We start from the raw sequence: 24,083 nt of genomic DNA on the forward strand, positions 1-24,083 counted from the left end.
GCCAGTCTGCCTGCCTCCTACCCCAGAGCCAGCCTGCCTGCCTACCTCCCCCAGAGTCAGCCTTCCTGCCTCCCCCAAAGCCAGTCAGTCTGCCTGCCTTCCTCCCCCAGAGCCAGCCAGCCTACCTGCCTCCCCCAGAGCCTGCCTTCCTGCCTACCTCCCCCAAAGCCTGCCTGCCAACCTACCTCCCTCCCCCAGAGCTAGCCAGCCTGCCTGCCTCCCCCAAAGCCTGCCTACCTCCCTCCCTCCCCCAGAGACAGCCAGCCAGCCTGCCAGCTTGCCTACCTCCCTCCCTCCCCCAGAGCCAGCCAGCCTGCCTACCTCCTCCCCCCCTACCGCGGAAAACAAAAGGGTCCACCACCGCTGCTCCTCTGCTGCAAACTGCTGGAACCCGGAAGCCTTCTTTCCGACATCAATTCTGACGTCAGAGAGGACATTACGGGCCAGCCAGGCAGCGATTGGCTGGCCCGGAACATCCTCTCCGACGTCAGAATTGACGTCAGAAAGAAGGCTTCCGGGTTCCAGCAGTTTGCAGCAGAGGAGCAGCGGCGGTGGACCTAAATTGGGCCTGGAGGGAGGCTTTTGTGGGGGGTTTTTTTTTGGTGCGGCAGGGGAGGGACAGGAAGCAATCGCCTGTCCCGTTGTCCCCGCGCACAGATTCAGGACGCTGTCTCTGAAAATGGGACATTTTGGGCGTCCCAAAGCTGTGTGTGGGGACAACGGGACAGGGGATCTGAAAACGGGACTGTCCAGTTCAAAATGGGACGTATGGTCACCTTATCCAACAATCATTTGGTTCCTGGTAGTCAGCTATGCTCGTACCAGGGATTTTCATGATTAGATAGATGTTCCAAAGTGTCATGAAACTCGACTGGAGCAATAAAGATTCCAAGCTTTTTCAGATGTGGTTCCTGAGCTATAGAATGCCCCCAAAACAGGGGTATATATAATGTGACTATTTTTTTTTTTTTCTCATCAAAAGGGGACATCTATTAATTGTCAGTCCCGCCCCCCAATCCCACCCTAGCCCCACCCCTAATTTCTTCCATTCATTTTCATGTACACATAATATCTTATTAATTCATAATGGTAACCATAAAATTTTAAAAAGCTACAAAGCACACTATAGGCATAGAAAATGTTAATTATCATTTATATTGGGGGAGTTTCAAAGATGTCAAGGCAGATGACTTTAAAATATGCAGTCACCTCAGTAACTATAGAAAAATAGACAAATATAGTGCAAAATATAGACAGCAGATATAAATCCTCAAAAGTGACACATTTTAATCACTAAATTGAAAATAAAATCATTTTTCCTACCTTTGCTGTCTGGTGATTTCATGAGTCTCTGGTTGCATTTCCTTCTGTCTGTGTATCCTTTCTTTCATTTCTTTCTTTCTGCACTCAGGCCCAACAATTATCCCTTTCTATTCCCTCCCTCCTTCCTTCCCATGTCCTTAGTGCCCCCAGTACCTCCTTCCTATGTCCTTAGTGTCCCATCCTATGTCTTAGTGCCCTCAGTGCCTCCTTCCTATGTCCTTAGTGCCCCAGTGCCTCCTTCCTATGTCCTTAGTGTCCCATCCTATGTCCTTAGTGCCCTCAGTGCCTCCTTCCTATGTCCTTAGTGCCCCACAGTGCCTCCTTCCTATGTCCTCCTCACTGCCTTCCAGACTTTGTCCCACCCCCACCCCTGAAGCCAGCCTGCCTGCCTACCTCCTCCCGTACAATAGAACCCGGCATTTTTCTATCCCTCCCTCCCATCCCCCTGTGCAGTAGAACCCTTGAGCAGCATCTTTCCATCACTCCCCCCCCCCACTACTGCCGCCGTGCAGCCGACCCCACTGACCCTCCCACTGCTGATCCCATCCGACCCTTCCACTGCGAGATGACCGACAAACCTCCCGGCTCCAGCAGCATCCGCAGCACTCTAAACACACTGCTTCGGGGCCTTCTACTGCCCATGATTCCTTCTGCCGTGTCACTGATGATGGGTCAGATGAGAGGGTCAATGGGGGTTCGGGTGCGCCGGGGGAGGGCGACGATAACGATGAACATGATGAGCACACTGGCGAGCCAAGGGAGCCTTTTTTCACGTGGCATGGAGGGACAGGAAGCAATCGCCTATCCCATTGTTCCCGCGCACAGCTTCAGGACGCTGTCCCTGAAAACGGGACATTTCAGCATCCTGAAGCTGTGTGTGGGGACAACGGGACAGGGGATCTAAAAACAGGACGGTCCCATTCAAAACGGGACATATGGTCAGCTTAGATATACATAACATGACCATTTATTTTTTCATCAAAACGGGACATCTATTGTCAGCCCCGCCCTCAATCCCACCCCCAATTTCTTCCATTCATTTTTCATGTACACATAATATCTTATTAATTCATAATGGTAACCATAAAATTAAAAAAACCCACAAAGCACACTGTACGCATAAAAAATGTTAATTATCATTTATATTGGGGGGGGGTTCAAAGATGTCAAGGCAGATGACTTTAAAATATGCAATGTCACCTCAGTAACTATAGAAAAATAGACAAATATAGTGCAAAATATAGACAGCAGATATAAATTCTCAAAACTGACGCATTTTGATCACTAAATTGAAAATAAAATCATTTTCCTACTTTTGTTGACTGGTGATTTCATGAGTCTCTGGTTGCACTTCCTTCTGACTGTGCATCCAATATTTCATTCTTTCGCATCCAACATTTCTTTCACAATCCAGCCCTATCCCCTTTGAGTCCAGGTCTCTCTCTCTTTCCCCTCTGTTACCCTCCCCAGATCCAGTGTCAGTTCTCCTTTGTACCTTTGTTCCATGTCTCCCTCCTCTGTTATGATCTTACATCTCTCTGCTCTCCCTCTCTGTCTATACCTCCCATAGTCCTGCATCTGCCTCCTGTCTTTCCCCGTTTAATAATGTATAGTAACTTAAACTCTAGCACTGAAACCTTAATCTACAAAGCAAAAGATACAGAAATGTACTAAAAGCTGAAAGTAGAGATAAAAGCAAAAGCATATAGCAATCGATAAAGCATCACATAAAAGGAGGGGAGCAGTCACTGTGTTCTTAAAGTGCTTCTATTGGCAGCTCTCGTGTCCACAAACAGAGCTCATTGTAGTCTTACATCAAAGGAAGGGGGACAGTTTTCTAATGCCTGCCAGTAGCTGCAGAGTCCATGGGTACTTTTAAATATTCAGCGGACCTCAAAAGTACTTTTTCTTTGAAAGCTGCACAGCAAAAAGTACCTGCAGGGTTATAGTGGGACTTTTTTCAGGCGCTCCACATTTGGCAAATACATCCAGATGTCTCTCCTTAATGTAATTGATTATGCCAAATAACAATTACTTAATAAAATACATTCAGGGCTCCTTTTACGAAGGTGCACTAGCGTTTTTAGCGTGTGCTAGCTGAAAAGCTACCTCTTGCTCAAGAGGAGGTGGTAGCGGTTAGCACGTGCTATTCTGCGCATTAAGGCCCTAACGCGCCTTCGTAAAAGGAGCCCTCAGTTTACTTAAAAAATTATAGTCTACCATTCCTACAATTCCTTCTTTAGAAAATTACTCAAAACCCACCTATTCCAAGACCAGGACCCTTAATACCCCTTCATTAATCTCCACCTCTCCCCTACTGAACCCCCCCCCTCGACTCCCCCCTCTCCCCCTTACTTCTCTTCACTGTTCGCAACTCTGATCAATCTTGTATGGAACCACTTGTAACTCTGTTTAATTAATGTGAACCGCCTAGAACTCATCGGGATATGGCGGTATACAAAAATAAAGTTATTATATTATTATTCTTGAACCTGTGGATTGTGTCTCTTCTTCTCTGCCTCCCTTCTCTCTGGGCTGGCCTGTAACTCCTCAGTTTTATTCTCTGCACACAATATGATATGAGATTGTTCTGCTTGTTTTTATTTTTCCTTTTAATTTCAGTTTTTTTTTAAATCTGATCATGAGGTTTTTCGGTGCTAAGAGGATCTCTAGCTACAAGAGAACACAGACTCTGCGGGCAGTAGTCTGTAGCCAAAAGGTAGCCTGCTTTGCAGGGCACCTGCATAGCCAACCTGCATTAACAGTCCAGGAGCTCAGGGACCAATCACTTGGAAGCAAGGCTTACTCCAGATTTTTTCCAAAGAGAGCTTGAGTGCAGGCTGAGTGGCCCCGTGGTGGTTTTTCACCAGGATCGAGTGCTGTGTTCCTCCCCCTGACTTCGTGCACAAGTTTCTGTGGGGGTTTGAGGTCTCAGTACAAGATTGATGGTTCACCTAGGGCACGTAATACACTTTCGGTGACCCTGTTTCTCAGTCTAAAATGTAACTGTGGTTAATACAACTTGTCAACTTCTAGAACCAGAAAATTGAATGCAATAGTTAAAGAAAGAGGCATAAAAATAAAAACACTAGCATTCTGTTTAATGTCTCAACTTTATTCTCTGTTTCATAATGTAAAATAAAATCCATAAGACCAGTATCTTGCAAGGAACTGAAAGAATATTTTTTTTTAATGTACAGTACACAGGCTATTCAAAACAGAAGGAAAAGGCTGTTTAACAAGTGAGGGGTTGGTCATCAGGGCATCAGGTAGGCAGACGAAAAGGAGACGTCAAGAAGGATTGAGATGCAGGGGCTCCTACACCACCCCTGCTGATGCTATCCAAAACATTAATTTATTGTGCATCCTCTAAATCAGGGGTGTCAGAGTCCCTCCTCGAGGGCCGCAATCCAGTCAGGTTTTCCCCAATTAATATGCATGAGATCTATTAGCATACAACAAAAGCAGTGCATGCAAATAGATCTCATGCATATTCATTGGGGAAATCCTGAAAACCCGACTGGATTGTGGCCCTCGAGGAGGGACTTTGGCACCCCTGCTCTAAATAAAGGTATGAGCCTATACATCAGCAAATAATAAATTTGCTATATGAGCCTATAAATCAGTAAATAATCTTAAAATTTATTAGTTGTCAAAAGTGAGAACTGGCCCTAAAAATTCAGATCTCAGTAAACAGTAAAACAAATTAGATACTGCACCAGCAGTAGCTAGAACAAGTCTGAAGAGTATTTATCAATAGTTTGCTCTCCTAGAAGAGAGAAATTCTTCCACTATAAAGTATTTCTTCTCACGTAATGATTTCCCACTTTTATTTGATCTTGAACTAAGGTATTGCACAGTTAATAAAATCATTACAAAGAAGATGTGCAGACTGAAGATTTCAGCCAGGGAGGAAGTACTGGGAAGCCAATCATGCGTGACCTTCCCAAAGTCCAGAGAATCAATGAGAACCTGAGATGGAACAGGATTCCATCCCTAGTGCTGACTCATTGAATAGCCTAGTAGATAAACCTCAATTTATTTTACTAATTTAATTTTGGAAGAAGCAAAAAGAAACAGAAGGAAAAAAAACAGAGAATTACAGATATGGACTGAAGATGGGATCTATTAAATTATTCTTGGTCTGAGTGAGCTCTTCCCCACATCTGGGCTTATCTGTCTCTTCAGAAGGTTATAAGAATGTTGCAACGGTTCCTTTCTTACCAATCTGCCAGGACTCCAGAGGATAAAAACGAATAATAATCCTTCAGAAAAAGAAATGAGATTGTGTTTTTATTATATTTTGGAACGGCAGCACATTATCCCCCTCCTTTACAAAGCCACGGTGGTAACAGCTCGGACGCTCATAGGAATTCTGTGAGTGTCAGAGCTGTTACCACGGCAACCGGCGCTAAAAACACTAGCATGGCTTTGTAAAGGAGGGGGTATGTTAAATCACTTTAGAGTCAAAATAAAACTAATCAATTCATTCTATGTTCCCAACACTCAAGAAATATTGCTTAACGCCAACAACTAATTTTTCTAACTGACTGGATAAAAAGCACAGATGTTCCAAAAAATATATAAGATATAAAAGGTTACATTAAAAAATTTCAATATGAACTGGTGAGGATGCAGGCAAATCATGGGTTAAATAAAGCTCGTATGAAACAAGTCATCACCAAGATCCAAGAAGAGCTGTTGGTGTAAACAGTGCTCTCAAACTCAAACCCTTTGCAGGGCCACATTTTGGATTTGAAGGTACTTACATCATGCAAAGTTGTCATTTCTTTAATAAGACATTAACTATTTTTTCTGCAGCCCTCCAAGTACCTACAAATCCAAAATGTGGATTATCTGAAATCTGAAATTATCAGAAGCTTCTGATAATTTCAGCTATACACAGCTGAAAGCAGTGCAACATGCAGAAAGTGAAAACTATCAAAGTATCAACTGCAAGAGGCAAAATTTTGGACCAACTATTTTGAGGCCCTCGGTATTATAAATAATTATTCTTTAATCTAATCTAATCTAATCTAAACCTTAAGTTTATATACCGCATCATCTCCATGAGTATGGAGCTCGACACGGTTTACAAGAACTTAAAATAGTAGGTAGAGAGGAAGAAAAAAAGATTACATGAACTTATGTGAAGAAGGGGGGGGAAAAGGGGGGAAGGATAGAGTTACAATTTGCTGAAAAGCCAGGTTTTCAGTTGTTTGCGGAATAACTGAAGGGAGCTCAGGTTCCGCAATGGGGAGGTGAGGTCGTTCCAAAGACCTGTGATTTTGAAGAGAAGGGATTTTCCCAGTTTGCCTGCATAGTGGATGCCGCGTAGGGAGGGGAAGGCTAGTTTATACCTTTGGGCGGTTCTGGAGGAGTTGGGACTGGAGGAGTTGTAAGATAGTGGGATAAGGGGAGGAAGGATGCCGTGAATGATCTTAAAAGCCAGGCAGAAACATTTGAAATGGATTCTGGGGATTATTGGGAGCCAGTGAAGTTTGGCAAGGAGTGGGGAGGCATGGTCAGATTTGCGTTTTGAGAAGATCAGTTTGGCTGCAGTATTCTGGATTAGCTGGAGTCTTAGAAGACTTTTTTTTGATAGATTTAAGTAGATGGCGTTGCAGTAATCTAGTTTGGAGAGGATGATGGATTGGACAAGGATGGCAAACGTGTGCCTTAAGTGTCCAGTAGCCGCATCCGCAACCGCTTTCAGCTCTAACCTCCTCCAGACACACGCACAAGCTGCACTGCCTCCAATGGTTACCTTACGCTCTGGAACGTTGCCCACCTCACTGCTGTAACCTCATGCAAGAGCTTTCCTGCATTTGTACGCGATTGTGAGGTGGAGTGGAGAGGACAATCGCATATAGACACAGGAAAGCGCTTGCGTGAGGTTACAGTGAGGCGGGCAACGTTCCAGAACGCGACAGCCAGACACTTAAGGCACAAGTTTTCCATAAAGAATCATTATTTATAATACCGAGGGCCTCAAAATAGTATCTGGCGGGCCGCGAGTTTGAGACCACTGGTGTAAAGCGATATTGTATGAGTGTTGGGCACATAGAGTAAATTAATTATGTTAGAAATATAACTGCCCCATTCTACAATTATGTGTCTAATGTTGGGTGCTGTTTATAGAATTTGAGAGAGAATGAGGCTCAATTTCAAAGCACTTAGACACACAAAATTCCATGTTACTATGGTACTTTGGGACTCATTTTCAAAGTACTGTACTTATACACAGGGCCTGATTCGCAAAATGGTGTTCCGACTATAGGCAGTGGTAGGCATCCTACCACTGTCTAACAGACCAATTGGGACACACTATTTTTTTTAACTTGATGCGGCGAACAACGCCTACAAAACAGGCTCCTATAACATGCCGATCACCGGTATTGCGTCTATTTTTGTACAGATGCCTTAAATGTAGGTCAGCAAAAACAGGCCTACATTTAAGGCATCTGACTTGCACCTACGGAAGCACCTAGGCACGCCTATGAATGCTTAAGGCTTATGCCGGAAGTAGCTTTAAGTGTCCACAGGCGTGCCTAGGTACTTCCATAGATGCAAGTCAGATGCCTTAAATCAGGGGTCTCAAAGTCCCTCCTTGAGGGCCACAATCTAGTTGGGTTTTCAGGATTTCCCCAATGAATATGCATTGAAAGCAGTACATGCACATAGATCTCATGCATATTCATTGGGGAAATCCTGAAAACCCGACTGGATTGCGGCCCTCAAGGAGGGACTTTGAGACCCTTGCCTTAAATGTAGGCCTGTATAACGCTGACCTACATATAAAGCATCTGTACAAAAATAGACGCAATTCTGGACGCAGCGCTTACCGGTGATTGACATGTGGTAGGAGTCTATTTTGTAGGTGCTTACTGCAGCAGATGCCATTTCCAGAATCAGGCCCACAATGTCTAGTTATATTCTTGGCATCACTTCATATTCTATTGCAAAATTGATCTGCATCTGTTTCATTACCAAAGACTCTGTAATGCAGAAAAAATACTGCTATGAACACATCCTCCAATACATACAAAATCCCATATCTTGAGATTTTAGTTAAATATGGTAAGAGAGGAGGAAGATGTGCGCTTAGACCAGGGATCTCAAAATCCCTCCTTGAGGGCTGCAATCCAGTCGGGTTTTCAGGATTTCCCCAATGAATATGCATTGAAAGTAATGCATGCACATAGATCTCATGTATATTCATTGGGGAAATCCTGAAAACCCGACTGGATTGCAGCCCTCAAGGAGGGACTTTGAGACCCCTGGCTTAGACCATTGTCTCTGGGTTGGAAAGCAGTTTTCATTGGAAAGATGTGACTTAGAAAATTCAACTCATGAACTTGAAGGTGTGTGGGGCATAAACACTGATCATAAAGTTCTCTGTTCTTCTAGAATTTGTTTCTTTTTAGACATGCAACAGAGCTCATTCAGTGCATTTATTATAATACATGCACAGTTTTACGTGTCAATAACACACAGATGCACTTAGTGTGCTATGTTGCTGTGTGATGTGATTGTATTACACTAAACTCTGGAGCACAAATACCATAAAAACAAATAGCTGTCTTGTGAATGACATGGTAGATCCTGCCCAACATGGTTTGGATAATTTCCTAAACGAGAAGTCCATAGGCCTTTATTGAGATGGCTTGGGGAAATCTACAGCGTCTTCCTAGGATAAGCAGCATAAAATTTGTTTTACTACTTGGGATCTAGCTAGGTACTTTGAACCTGGGTTGGCCACTATTGGAAACAGGATGCTGGGCTTGATGGACCTTTGGTCTGTCCTAGTATGGCAATTCTTATGTGAACCAAGTTTAGGACAATCAAGCCATTGTGACATCACTGATGAGACTGGCTCCTAGGCATTGGTGGAATGAGGCTTTATGACATCACAATCTCAGCTTTGGAATGTTGCTGCTCTTTGGGCATCTGACAGGTCCTTGGGACCTGGGTTGGCCACTGTTGGAAAGAGGATACTGGGCTTAATGGATCTTTAGCCTGTCCCTGTAATAGATGTTTCTGTCACTGCTGGAGTTGTAGTTGGTTGAGTAGCATAGTTCACATGTTACCACTGACCTTTCGTTGCTGAGATTAAGCCCTGGTTCCAGAAACTCAAAGAACTTGGCACTATGGTTTTTGTTCTGCTCTGCTGTTCCTACCACACCCATAGATGAGACAAGCAGCTGTGCACACGGTTCTGCAGAGCCTCCAATCAACATCGTCAGGCCGCTCTTCACCGTCACATTCACTCTCTGCCATACGGTCATGGGGACACAGCAAGATATATACAAAGGGAAGAAAAAGGAGATCTTGTTATTGTCCAGCCGGAAAGCGTCAACCGTTCTCCCTTCTCATTACCTTTGCCTGGGAAATAGAGAATGGCACGGGAACAAATTTATCCCCGTCCCCGTGAGTTTTATCACTGTGGCTGTCCCTGCCCCATTCCTGTAAGCTCTGCCTTAACCGCACAAACCTCAAACACTTATAATTTTAAAGTGTTTGAGGCTTGTGCAGATGAGGATGGAGCTTGCGGGAATGGGGCAGGGACAGAAAAAAAAACAAACTCGCAGGGATGGAAAAATGAGTTCCCGCGGTGACAGGGAAAAATTTGTCCCCATGTCATTCTCCACTGGGAAATAGCCACAGGATCCTTAAGGCTGTGGCACCTACTAACTAAAATAAGCACAGTTACAGTAGAAAGTACAGTGCTAACATATTTCAGTATATCAATAGGGAAAAAGATTTCATTAGTAACTATAGTCCTCAAGAGCTGCACTGCCTCTATTATATTCAAATAGATCTCATGCATATTCATTGGGGGAAATCCTGAAACCCCCACCCCTGCACTAGCCCCCTCTGTCTGACATTATCCTATTGGCAGTGCCCATCCAAATTTTGCTATAGTCTGTCATGCTGGGTCAAACCAAAAGTCCATCAATCCCAGTGTCCTATTTCTCACAGCAGCCAATCCAGATCTCTAGGAAGCACCTGGCAGATCCAAAGAAAGATCCATTCCTTGCAGCTTATTCCCAGGGATTTCCTCAAGTCTACTTGGCTAATACTTGTTTATGGATTCTTCCGCTCTAGGAATTTGTTCAGACCTGTTTTTAACCGAGGTTTGCCAAATGGTTTGATCACATCCTATGCAGGCATAGGAGTCAACTTTTCTAAATTATTAGGGGTGCTAAACTCAACACAAGTTGATGTTCCCTGGTCACAGTAAAGAGGTTTGGTCAATATCAGGGGTGCTCAAGCACAGAGATGACACTTATGAATGCAAACATGCTAGTTTCATCTCTCATTTATTTATGTTCCTTTTAAATTTTAGCCCTAATTGTTTTCAGTAATAGCTTTATGAATTACAGTCATATTTACACTAAAAAAAAAAGTTCTTGGAACATCTTACATATCTTGTAAGCTGCATACAAGGAGCAGGGACTGACTGTATGTGCTACAATAGTAAGTGATAAATGCTACTGCAGCAACCACTGATAGCTAAATGGTATGCCTCGTCCTGCCAGCTTTCCATAGGGAGAAGGACTCCCCCTAATGGAATAGTTTCACTTGCACTAGCCACCAGGTGCTTAAAAAAAATTATTTAAACTGTACTAAGAATCCACAACACGCAGCTTTAGCTCCCAGAGCTCTCCTCCTTCAATCTCCAGTAGCAGAAGCATCTCCTGACTCACCTCCTCAGGTTTTCCTAGGATTGAAGCTGCAGCAGTGGACAGCCTTTTTGCAAAGCCCTCGGGGATCTGGTTGCAAGGCAGGTTTGTCTCAAGGTCTACAAAGGGCATCTTTAGTCAATGCTGCTTTTGATCAAGATCCGGACAGAACAGAGGGCAGGAGGGGAAAGCCCAGAATAAGGACAGAAGGGTGTAGGGGGAAGTAGAGTGCCCTGAATGAGTGGACAGGGGGAAAGCAAGCCAAAGTTCAACTGCGGACGGAAGCTAAAAACATTCCCGGTTGAGCCGAGTGACGTCACAGGAGGGAGAGAGGGAGGGGTAAGTGTTCTTTCACTCTTATTGGCAGAGCTGGGAAACACCCCCAATGTGTGCTCTTAAAGTGAACAGAAAGGACTTTTAGCTTACGCCTTTTTTCAGTGACAGCTCAAGTGAGTTACATTCAAGTGCACAAGGTATTTTCCAGCTGGAGGGATCACAATTTAAGTTTGTACTTGAGGCAATGGATGATTAAGTCACTTACTCAAGATTACAAGGATCCATAGTGGGATCTGAGCTGGGCTTCACTGGTTCTCAGCTTCTCCACTTTATTGGCACGGCTGTTTTATATGTGATGCCAAAAGTAATACAGAGTGATTAAGATAAAAGGAAAAGTCATGTGCAAAATAGAAATAAAGATAAAATAAAGTTACTGGAGACAAACACAATTTTCAGATTCTGTTGTTGGGCCATATTTCTACCGGTCAGATTATGGTTCTAGCCTGGTGGGAGAATGCAACATATTTAACTGCTCTTGCTTTTGGTTCTTCTGTTTCCCCTGGAACTGTAGTTTTTATTACTTATTTTATGGGAAGTTTAGATTTTCTTTCTCAGCTTTGGGAGATGTGTATCCCCTGTTCATATCTTTGTATTTTGCACAATACAGCAGAAAATGTGTTTCTCTTTCTGCAGTGTTGCAGAAAAATGTGTGTGTATAGTAACAAAGTGTATGTAGAGGATTTGAAATGTGATCGAGGGAGCTGATAACTAGTGCTTACCAGTGTGGGGAGTTTGTCACTTTGTTATGGTGGTTATGTTGGTTTATATTTAAGATGTAATAAATATTTTTGAATTGTACAGTATCTACATAACAACATAGTAAGACAGTGATGGCAGATAATCAGTGGCATATTAACGGTGAGGGCGCCCAGGGCAATGGTGCCCCTCCCCCGTTGTATGCACTCCCCCTTCCCTTTCCCTACACCCCGTACCGTCAGTGACATCAGAGAGCACCAAAAAGGTACAGGGGAAGGCAAGGGGCGTGTGAGGCAAGGAGAGAAGTGGGGAGCAAGCAGGCGGGCAGGAAGATTGCGCCCACGGCAGACCGCACCCCCCTTTCTACGCTGCCACTGCAGATAATGATCAGCATGGTCCATCTAATCTGCCCAGTAAGGTGGCTAGAGTAAGGGTTACTAGATGTCTGGGGAAACCCAGACATGTCCTCTTTTTAGAGGACCGTCCCGGTGTCCAGACAGACTTTCAAAATAGAGAGTTGTGCGGGGACAGAAATCCCACCCATCCCCGCCCGTCCCCATCAGAATCCTCTCCGTCCCCACACGTCCCCGCCAGGATCCTCTCCGTCCCCGCCAGGATCCTCACCGTCCCCACCCATCCCCGCAAGGAATTACCTCCATCCCCACACATCCCCATAAAAAGCAGTAATTACTTCTGACAGGATCATCAATTCCACAGTTTCTTTTGTGTTTGCGCTGCTGTTTTCCTTGTGGAATCTCTTTGGTGGAACCCTTTTTTTGTTTTCTGTTCAGGTAATTAACTTATAAACCCCCTCTTTTACTAAGGCTGATGTGTCTATTATATTATATGGACAAACCCTGCTTCCAAAGCCTTCCATCCCCGTGGGAGTCCCGTTGGCTAGAGGGGGGTCCCTGTGGGAATCCCACGGGTTACGGGGGTATTCCCGCGGGACCCCCGCAGGACCCGCGGGATTCCCGCGATCCCCATTACCGTGCAGACCTCTATTTCAAAACCCAGCAGTTTGTCCAGGTTTTGGAAGTCCCTGAGCTTTAGGTTGTGTCTGGAGGGCCTCCGAGCATGCTTGGATGCGAGGCGATGCAATGATGTCACACATATATGCACATGATGCCATTCTGTTGCATTTGTGCATGCTCAGAAGTCCTCCAGACACAGTCCAGACTCAGGGAAGGAAAAGAGTTGAGGTTTGTTTGGGGGCAGAATGGGGTAGGGACACATTATTTATTTATTCAATTTTCTATACCATTCTCCCATGGGAGCTCAGAATGGTTTACATGAATTTATTCAGGTACTCAAGCATTTTTCCCTGTCTGTCCTGGCGGGCTCACAGGACATCATCTAATGTACCTGGGCAATGGGGGGATTAAGTGACTTCCCAGGGCCACAAGGAGCAGCGTGGGTTTGAAACCACAACCTCAGGGTGCTGAGGCTGTAGCTTTAACCACTGCGCCACACTCTCCCCTATGTCCTCTTTTTTTTCCTTGAACAAATCTAGTAACCCTAGCTAGAATTATACATTCCACTGCACACAGGTTTGCTTTTATTTAGAGTTTACCCAATGGTGTAATAAGGGGGGGGGGGAGGTGGACCACCTTGGGCTCTGTCTTCCTGGGGAACGCTGGCGCTTCTCCTCCTCTCCACACCCCCACAAGACCAGGAAGTAACATCAGAGGGAGAGCTGAGGCCAACGTGTTGAAGATGCTGCTTATGCTGGGGAAGTTAAAGAAGTATGGGAGAAGGGAGGGGACGTGCAAGGCAGGGAGGGCGAAGAAGAGGGCCACTACCCTGGGTGCCTCCCACCCTCACTACACCACTGGTTGTACCTGCTGCTCCATGCAGGCTACCCCCCAGCCCCCACCACTTGCATGTTTGTTTAGGGTTTTACCTACTACTCCATGCAGATTAAAGAATGACATGGGAAAAAATTTATCACCGTTCCCGCCCCGTCCCCAAGACCTCGTCCCTGTCCCTGCCCCATCCCCGTGAGCTCAGTCCCCGTCCCTGGCACCTGCCCCATCCCTGCGAGCTCAGTCCCTGTCACCGCCCCGCAAGCTGTCAGATCCAATCCGCACAAGCCTCGAATAGTTATGATTTTATACTGAACTTATTTTATTAAAGTATAAAAAGAGACTATTCTGTACAATTGTCATTTTATAAACACAAATAATACAGAGCAAAGATCAACAAAACCCCTGTCTTCCCTCCCTTTCACAAATATCCCCTCCACTATTGTGAAAACTGAACAAACCAAATTACTATAGAATGCTACATAGAAAAATCAAGCTAACAGAATACGTCATACATGGCAGGAATAGTGTTAGGGGAGGGCAACTACCCCCTGGTCAGAGAGAGCCCTAAGCCAGCTGGAAGCTAAAGAAGCACAGCCTGGATTTTGCGGTCCCCAGTTATGTCTAATACCAGCTCTAGCAGGATACATATTTCAAATCTGAAATATTCTAATCACAAAATATAAAATACATTTATTTTTTCTACCTTTTGTTGTCTGGTAATTTTATTCTTCAAATCACATTGGTCTCAGGCTTTGGTTTTGGGTTCTTTCTGTCTTCATTGTGGCATGGCTGGCTCCTGAAGGTAAAATAGGCCCAAGAGGAGCTGGGGAGGAGATGCCGAGTCTGACACGGGCACAATTGTTTTACCACAGGAGCAAGAGTTTTCACCGCTTCCATGGGGCGGTGAAAGGTCTTGTCCCCATTCCTGCAGTAAACCAGTTGCAAATGATCCCATTACTGCGGATTTACTGCGGTGACCATGGTTTACCGCGGTAAACAGTCCCTGTATCATTCTCTAATGCAGATTACTGTCCTCAATGCCCTTGTGTACGGTTGTATCTGCTACTCATTGCAGGCTGCCCGCCTCCATGCCTTTACCTGGCCATCAGTACAAGTTTCCACCCTCCCACCTGCTGTTTAGGGTTGTACCTTATACTCTGTGCAGGATACCTTCCTCCATGCCTTTGTTTAGGGTTATAGCTGCCATTCTTTGAAGTGTGAAAGTCCATTTAATTTTTGCTTTGATTCCTTCCTTCACTTTGGCCTAGATTCACTAAGCTCACCTTTGCTGGGCGATCCGTTACCGAGTCTTCCTGGGCGACCGATTCACAAAGCTTCTTCATGCAAATTGCAGCGATCGGAGGCATGCCCCACAGTGACCCAACAGATTGCTGTAGAGCGATCCAGATGCAAGCGCAGACCATCTTCTTAGCCTGTAGATGTGGTCCTCACATGCGCTGGCTCTCCACACAACAAGCAAGGTCATAACAAGGGGGGGCTGGAACGGAACACACTACAGTGAACACCAACGAAGGTTGCCGGTTACACGCGAGCCCGTAGTTTTAACCCACGGGTTTAAAGCGGGGCTAAACTACAGCGTGTTCTGTTCTGTTCCAGTCAATAAACAGTCTGGAACAGAACAGAACACGTCATAACGCAGCCTCGCTTTAAACCCGCAGGTTAAAAACCACGGGCTCACACTGCAGGGAAACACAGCAGAGAGCAGCTTCTGGGGTTCATTGTGCCGCAGACTGCCTTTAAACGAACTCGAGTCAAGAGCAGGGACGTAAGCGACTGGTCCTCAGCAGTCACTTCTTTTTGGATCGGCCAGCCCAGTCGGTATTCCTTCTTGAGTTTAGTGAATCGCTGCCTTCCTACTTTGCATGCCATTTCCCCTCATTTGCATGTGCAGATTGGATCGGGTGCGGATCGGATCAGCCAGAAGGTTAGTGAATCGGGTCAGGGTCGTAAACTGGTCAGGACACAATCGGTAAAGTTAGTGAATCTAGCCCTTAGAGGGCATTCCTGGCATTTACCATCCTTTTCTTTAAAATTGTTTCCTGATGTTTGACAGTAAGCAAAATAAAGGCCCCCTTTTAAGAAGCCACATTAAGCCTTTTTTTATCATCAATTCTATGAGTGTCGGAGCTTTTACTGCTGTGGCTGGCGATAAAAAAGCCTAATGTAACTTCATAAAAGGGGAGGGGGGGGATTAAGTATAAAAGAGCTGGCAGAGAGGGAGGAGGTGGATGAACTGGAACAACAGTGGGGTAAACTAGAAGGAAATACTGTATATTAAGAACAGATGGAATAAATCACAAGATATGATCAAAATCTAATGTGGGCACTGAAACCATTAGTGCCCCATAGCAATAAAAGAAAAAAAAAAAAAAAAAAAAAAAAAAAAAAAAAGCTGTCATGCATGTTTAGCGTGAAAACCCCCAAAATAATGCTAGGTCCAGGGCAGTATTAGAAGGATTGGTTGAGAGAAGGGATGTTTTACAACACCCTTTTTTCTCCCACCGACCCAACCATTCTGTCCCTGACCTTAATAAAAAAAATGGCCCTAGTGGACCCCCTCCTGACCCCCTAAACAAAGCCCTGGTAGTTCAGTGGGACCCCTAGCCAGGCCAGGCCAGATTCTACCCTCTTCCCCCAAAGTTCACTCTGGTGGCCCACCCCCCACCCCCACCTGGTGCATTCTGGGATGCACTGGATGGGACATAACTACCAACTAAGGAGAAAACGCCTTTTTCTGGTAGATACTGCTGAGTGCAAACCATAATACACTGGGCTGGGCAGGGTTCTGCCACTTTGATGATGCCCAGGAGAGAAGAGAGAGTATCCGTCCTTCCCTCCTCCTCTGAAGGTATGTCAGGGTTGGGGTTGGAGGGATAGGGGTTGGCTAAGGCCACCAGGGTGGACTTTGAGGGGTTTCTGATCTGGCTAGGCCAAGGGTTTAAGTAGACCACAAGGGCTTTGTCTATGAGGCTCTTTAGGAGGCAGGGTCTACTGGATCACCAGGGCCTTTTGTGAGGGGGCCAGAAGCAGTTCATCAAAACACCAGGGCTTTTTTTTTTTTTTTTTAAAGGTGGAGGGGTCACCTGATGCTCAGGGGGAGTTTGGGCCAGAGCCAGTTTTTATTTATTTGTTTAAATTAACAGGAGGGTTTGGAGTGAGGGATACCATGGCATGCTTTTTTATGTCAACTTTCCTGTTTCCTGAATCAATCAGCACTCATACACTGACAGGAAAATTAGTGGAGAATAGTGAGCAGCTAATTTATACCATGATTATAATGCCGCATTCATTTGCATGCTCATTATTGAGCACGCAGTGGTAATTTTGTTGCACTAGGTTCACGACAGAATTTGATTCTACCACCAACCTTTGAGATTGGTCTGTAAGAAACCCTGCTAGCTTCACTGAACAACCTGTTCAATACATCTTTGGAATGGGAATGGTCACATTGGACTGGAAAAACACGGATGTTATCCCTTTTCAAAAGGCAGTAACAGAGACAGGTTGGAAACTACAGGCTAATAAGCCTTACTTCAGTGACAGAAGAATTAGCAAAAGGAAGGATAGTGAAATATCTAAAGTCTGGAGAGTTGCATAACTTTACCAAAGGCAGATTGTATCAAATGAATCTGATTGGATGTTTATAATTGAGGGCCAGGAGTACTAGGGTCAAAGACATAAGCATGGATTTCAGCAGTCTTCGGTTCAGTTCCTCTTTGCATACTCATAGCAAGGTGGTAGACTGGATTAGGAATTGGTAAACGTCTCTATCATATCTCCCTTCTCCTGCCTTTTCTCAAAAGTATACATATTGAGATTTTTAAGTCTGTCCCCATGCTCCTTATGACAAAGACCACTGACCATTCCTCTGGACCAACTCCATCCTGTTTATATCTTTTTGAAGGTGCGGTCTCCAGAATTGTACACAATATACTAAATGAGGTCTCACCAGAGTCTTATACGGGGGCATCAATACCTCCTTTTCCTACTGGCCATACCTTTCCCTATGCACTCTAACATCCTTCTAGCTTTTGCCATCACCTTTCAACATTTTTGGCCACCTCAAGATCCATCACCTTAAATTGTACTGTTCCCTTGAGATTTGCAGCCCAAATGCAAGACCTTGCATTATGCCAGTCTGTAATATTTCTCTGCTAACACTATAAGCTGACCAATACTTGTGATTGAAAATAATCACTCTAGGTTTCTTTCTGATATAATCTAGCATCTGCACACCACAAGGTTGATGAAAACACTGCATCTTTATCATACTCTGATAAACAAACAATGGTGGAATATTAAAAAGTCCAAATAAACTTTAATGTAACATAAAGGAGTCCATCTAAAAATATGTTATTCTCTGGAAAAAAAACACACAGGCTCTGTTCAAGCAATCATTTTCTCTCGACATAGCCGTGTTTCGGGTGATGGGCCTTCATCAGGAGAAGAAAAACAATCTTACAAATTAAAAACATAAAAGGTAAAAGAACATCGAAACACAGTAAACTTAGCATGGAAAAAAATACACATACATTGTACAAAAATTGCGATATCAACTATAAAAACATAAATATAGTATTGTTACAATGGGTGAGAAAAATAACATGCACATTACGGGCTCCTTTTACTAAGCTGTGCTAGCGGTTTTAGTGCGCGCTACATTACCATGCGCGCTAGATGCTTAGTAAAAGGAGCCCTAAGTATTTTGAACAAACAGCACCATCTACTGTACAAATATAGAAATAACAGTTGTCACTAAAACTGTCGTAATAAACAGTGTTCCAATAGCATTAATAATCTGACGTATATGACAAAAAGAAACAATCAATGAATGAATCCAAAGTGAATTATAATGAATTCTCTAATGCTTTTATGAATTTGCAGAACACCCATGAAAAAAACTTAGGAAAAAGAATAAAAATGTGTATATGCCATTAACCAGTAAGAAAAAACACCTGGGTTACTCTTATAAGCCCAAAGTGAAATAATGAAATGATAAAACGATTATTGGGACCTAAATATTAAAAGGAAAGTTTGCAGGTTTCTGAAAATAAAAAAACATCACTGTCTAAAATTTCAAATACACTGATATGCTGTTTGTGCAAGATCTGTTTGTTTTTTGTTTAACTTTTTTCTTGTTTAGAACTGTCTTCTAAGCATCTGTTAATTTCGTTTTAACCTGCAAGATAAGACAATTTTGTTCTGTATTTTTTAAGTATTTTTGTTGAAGATATATTACAATTCTTGTACAATGTGTGTGTATATTTTCATGCTATGTTTACTCTGTTTTGATGTTCTTTTACGTTTAATGTTTTTAATTTGTAAGGTTGTTTTCTTTCTCCTGATGAAGGCCCACCAGCTGAAACACAACCATGTCGAGAAAAAGCGATTGCTTGGACTAAAGCCTGTTTTTAGATGGATTTCTTTATGTTACATTAAAGTTCATTTGGATTTTTTAATTGTTCTACTTTGTTTATCTGTTGATATCCTGTGGAATTTTTCTTCTGCTCCTTTTGTTTGTCTTTATCGTACTCCCCAGAGACATGAAATTTTTTAGAATAACCCAAATAATATCCAGGACAGTATACAGTAATGAAAGGCCACATTTTACCTCCAAACAAAATAGCCTCTGTACACATGGACCTTAGCTAATGAAAACTGAAGCTAAAAGCCACCGTGCTTTCACAGTGGCAGACTTTGTGCCACATTTGGCATTTCTGAGGGACTAGGTGACTAACAATATATGTGAGGGGGATTAAGAGGTAGTCAGAGTTGGACAACTCTCGAAGCACCACATTTGGAATGGTAACATATGTCATATCTCTACAGAGAGGCTAATTCCTAAGAAGCTTATCATTCCAAATTTAGCTAAATTTCTATTAAACTTTTATATCAAAAGCATTTATTTGAAGCACTCTTATTTATCATATAAACTACTCTGCAATATCATAACTGCATTACTTGCAATTATGTTATTCAAAAAAAGAAAAAGGAATAGCTCTCCCCCCACCCCCTCCTTACAGTTCCTTGTAACATAGTATATGACAGCAGATAAAGACCTGAACGGTCCCATCCAGTCTGCCCATAAGTTAGTCTCATTAGAAATACATGATTAAGTTGACTTGTCTCTTCTTTGATATTTCTGGGCCGTAGACTAAAGACCAGTTGGAAATGTGCTACGTTCCAACTGCTGAAGTTGCCGACCAAGCTCATTCCAGCCTATCCAACCATCCCATTGTTTGCAGGATACCTACTCTGACCTTGTGGTCAGGACAGTAGTGATCCCCAGTTGCTCTTGCACATGTCAGCATTGCTCTCAAAATAGCTAATGTGACTTCTTGCAGCAGTCTCACAAGATTGCCACTAGAGGTCATAGCAGCCATTATGAAAGCACAGCCAACATAGGCATTAGGCAGAATTGACTGTCCTAACTATACCCCTAGACTGCCAGGGATTGTAAAACAGGCTTGGGGGGGCACCTACAGGAGGGCAGGGGGAAAAGACAACTCCTGTTCGTTAGGAGAGAGACTTAACAGGACAAAGCCCATATTTTTTTGCTTCCATTGAAAACACACAGTGTTTTGGCCAAAACCAGGCAGAAAAATGATTTGGGGCCAGTTTCAACATTGTAACTGAAACTCACTCAGGCTCTAGCATGGGATTTGGGGATTTTCCTACCAAACAGGGACATCGTAGGTTGGACAGAACCTCAAACGGATTTAGCAAGGTCTTGTTTTTGAGTGACTAAGCTGATAGCCTCAGCCTGGAAGTAAGTGGTAATTCCTTCTCTGCATAAGAGGAAAGCAGAATTGGGATATATTTATATGATGAAGAAGTTCACTGCTATTGAAAGAAAAACTTTAGTAAAATAGAAAAATAAAAAGATAGGGATGTTTCCGTGTGGCACATCTTCATTCTGTATAGATTTTTTGGGTGTACTTGTCTTGAGGTGGGGAAACTTGCTATGGTTGCTTATCTCATTTGATAAAGAAAGGGGTGAGGGCTAGGGGTGCATTATTGCTTATTTTTGTATGTTAAAATGTAGGCTCTGAAAGTTATAATGTATCCTGAAATGGTCATTTGGAGGCTTTATTTTATTTTTTTTTTTGGGGGGGGGGGGTTTTGTTTAAATTTCAATATCTTGTAGTCATTTGGTAAGCTCTTGGTTGCATTATGCGTTTCCATTCACTGCTATTTTAATAAAGAATGCCCTTTAAATTAAAAAAAAAAAAAGTCAGTAAGGACATGTCTCAGAAAAGGGTGGAGAACTGCTACAGTGATCATAGAGAGGGGAATTAATTTAATCTGAAAAGTTCCTTTCCCAGGGTTTAAAAAAGTTGCAAAGATTGGGCTCTTCAGCTTTTCCTTTTGCTGAGGGTACTGGGTTGGAGGGGTGAAATCCTCCTGTTTCCCCCCCCCCGGGTTGGAGGGGTGAAATCCTCCTGTTTCTCTCCCCCCCCGGGTTGGAGGGGTGAAATCCTCCTGTTTCTCTCCCCCCCGCCAACATGTTTGCTTTTTGAGTTGTAAACTGCATTGGTTATCCTTTGTTGGAAGCATAGAAGCCAGCAATGTGGGTGGGTGTTCTGTTTGAGCACCTCTAAAAGTGAACAAATTCTTGACTTTGTCCAGGGAGAGCTAATTTCCATTGAGTTTAGCACCTCCAATCATTTTGAAAACGATGGCTCCTGCGGTTGGAAGGCTGCTATAGCTAATGTTTAAAGAAATAAAACATGTTCTCTCACTGCAAATATTTAATAGTTCCTAACAAAAGTAGCTTTTGTATTCCTAAAAGCCTACGTGTGTAATCATTAATTTGGCCTTGTAAAGTTAACATCACCATGTAGCTTCTGGATTGTGTTGATGTATCTAATACAGTTCTTATACAAGGGGCCACTGAAAAGTTCTCAACCCAATCAAGAAGAGAAAAATGTGGAGGCACAAAATTTACAAGTTATTCCATTCTTTTCTTGACACTTTTTTGTTTCATTTCACATCACTGAAATGCAAAATGTCAAGAAAAGTGTGGAAAAGCTTGGAAGTTTCGTGACTTTACATCGTTCTCTTCTTGTTTGGGCTGAGAACTTTGCAGCAGCCCCTCAAATTGTAAGAAAAGTTAACCTCCTGTGTACTAAGCAGTCAATACTGAGAATCACTCTATCACACATGTATAAAATGGAACGTACATTTGCAACACAAAAAGGTTATATATGTAATGTAATGTAATTTATTTCTTATATACCGCTACATCCGTTAGGTTCTAAGCGGTTTACAGAAAATATACATTAAGATAGATAAGTTTAAGAAGATTTGGGGACCATTAATAGATCTTTGCAATGAATGATACAATTTTCCCATAATAAGATATTGATAAGAGGGGGTGGGTGGGGGGGGGGTTATTTTAATCATCTTATAATATAAATAATTTATCAATATATCTTCTTGTATTGTATGCAGTTGCATAAGGAAGGGGAGGGGATGGGTTTATAATTGAGAAATAGTTGGTATACTTATTAAATATTATATACTGCTTCAAGATTATATAATGATACGTTATATATATAGTAATGTATGAAGGAATATCAAGTGTGTACGTAATGAAATTGTATAAATTTAAGTGATACATTTGTTGTTATGTGAAAAATGAATAAAAAAACTTAAAAAAAACAAAACCCCAACATGTTAGGGTTACCATATTTTGGGCCGCAAAATCCAGCCTGGCCCCACCCCTGTTCCACCCCAGCCCCATCCCACATTCAGCCCCCACAAAGCCTCCTCTCTTCTTCCCAATAAGCTCCGGCTGCATCTAGAAGGCCTGGACGCTGGAGCATGCGTGAATGTGTGCGACGTCATCCACGCATGCTCAGAGGCCCTCCAGATGCGGCTGGAGCTTGTCGGGGCTTTCCAAAACCCAGGCAAGCTGCCGGGTTTTGGAAGTCTGTCCAGGCACCTGGGTTTTCCTGGACATCTGTTAACCCTAACACACGTAATTTACCTTTAAACAAAAGAAGATAAATCAAGACTTGCACACAAACTGCATTTTATATTTTTCTTTTTATTGACTTCTCAGTATCTTTGTGGTTAGCTTACAATATGTGAACTTCATTTATGCAAAACTGAAAGGAAACCATAGGCTGAATCACAATGGCAGTGACAGTTTTAAAAGCCTGAAAAAACATATTGTGTGAAAAGGGAAGGCTTAGGGCTGATTTGTGCAGTTGTTGCATCTCCAGATTTACAGGTGTGAAGAACTTGGAGCATTCACAAGCTTTTAAAAAAAAAAAAAAAAAATCCAAAAAGGAGAAACATTCAAGTGATCATAGACGCGGCATGCTGTAACTTCGAGCTCCCTGAACAGAGGCACCACAGCTGATTCTCTCCCTGCATTATGGCTTCCTTTGGGAATGAAAATGTGCCCTTTTTTTTTAACCTGCTGAGCTGCTGCTGTTTCATTTTACTGAAGAATTTAGAGGTGGTAAAAGGATGAAGGAGCCAGACAGCATAGGTTGTAGTTATAGCAAGACTAGGGGTCTTATTCATAGCACAAAACTGCACCTTTCCGAATTAAGCTCTGGTAAGAAGCAAGAAGAAAGGCTTATACCAAGACCCCAGGGCATCAATCATTTCAGAGGAGCTGCAATGTTCTTTCTGGAATCCCACCTGCCCACAGTTTGGGCATGTGGATATTTCTCAAATCAGACGTGAACCAGCAGAGATTTATAATAAGTTATGCCCCCACCCTACCCCCTCAGCTAATAAGCAAGGTGCACCTGAAACATATGTTCCACACAAAGCTGTTGGTGCCTCTGTTAGAAAAGGATTTAGCTACTACCAGTCTACCCATACACTTCCTCTCTTTTTTAGAGTACATTTGCCATTCAGCTTGACTTTTTCCCCAGTGAGAGTACTTTAATTTTTAAAAGTACATTTATTTTTATGTATTTCTTTAATGGGCTCCAGAGCCCCACTATGTGCTAGATTCACTAAGCAAACCAATCATGTACCGATCGGTTTGTGACCCCTTTGTGACCCGATTCCCTAACCTCTGATCCGTGCATGCAAATGAGAGGGAACGGCATTCAAATGATGGCAGGCAGCGATTCACTAACAAAAACCCTGCAACACCGACTGGGCTGGCCGATCACAAACATGTGAGTGCTTTCCAACTGCCGTCACCTGCTCTCTGCCTGCTGTCTATCCCAACTTTCCAGCTCTC

General features: G+C 43.2%; 1 protein-coding gene across 2 annotated transcripts; it reads right to left on the bottom strand.

Moving 5' to 3' along the window:
* Nucleotides 1-4,417: 4,417 nt before the first annotated feature.
* On the bottom strand, nt 4,418-11,325 carry DDT (D-dopachrome tautomerase). 2 transcript variants are annotated; one of them, XR_004540266.1, is made up of 4 exons: nt 11,034-11,325; nt 9,421-9,596; nt 4,878-5,588; nt 4,418-4,715 (listed from the first exon to the last, which is right to left on the bottom strand). XR_004540266.1 is itself a non-coding variant. In XM_033953776.1 (3 exons), exons 1-3 carry the CDS (start codon nt 11,139-11,141, stop codon nt 5,516-5,518), a joined length of 357 nt encoding a protein of 118 aa, XP_033809667.1. In that variant the 5' UTR covers nt 11,142-11,325; the 3' UTR covers nt 4,418-5,515. The 2 variants fall into 2 exon arrangements, 1 of the variants encoding a protein (XP_033809667.1); XM_033953776.1 differs by having other exon boundaries at nt 4,418-5,588.
* Nucleotides 11,326-24,083: the final 12,758 nt, after the last annotated feature.

This window comes from Geotrypetes seraphini, chromosome 8 (genome assembly GCF_902459505.1).
Source record: "Geotrypetes seraphini chromosome 8, aGeoSer1.1, whole genome shotgun sequence".
In the NCBI taxonomy this organism is placed as follows: domain Eukaryota; kingdom Metazoa; phylum Chordata; class Amphibia; order Gymnophiona; family Dermophiidae; genus Geotrypetes; species Geotrypetes seraphini.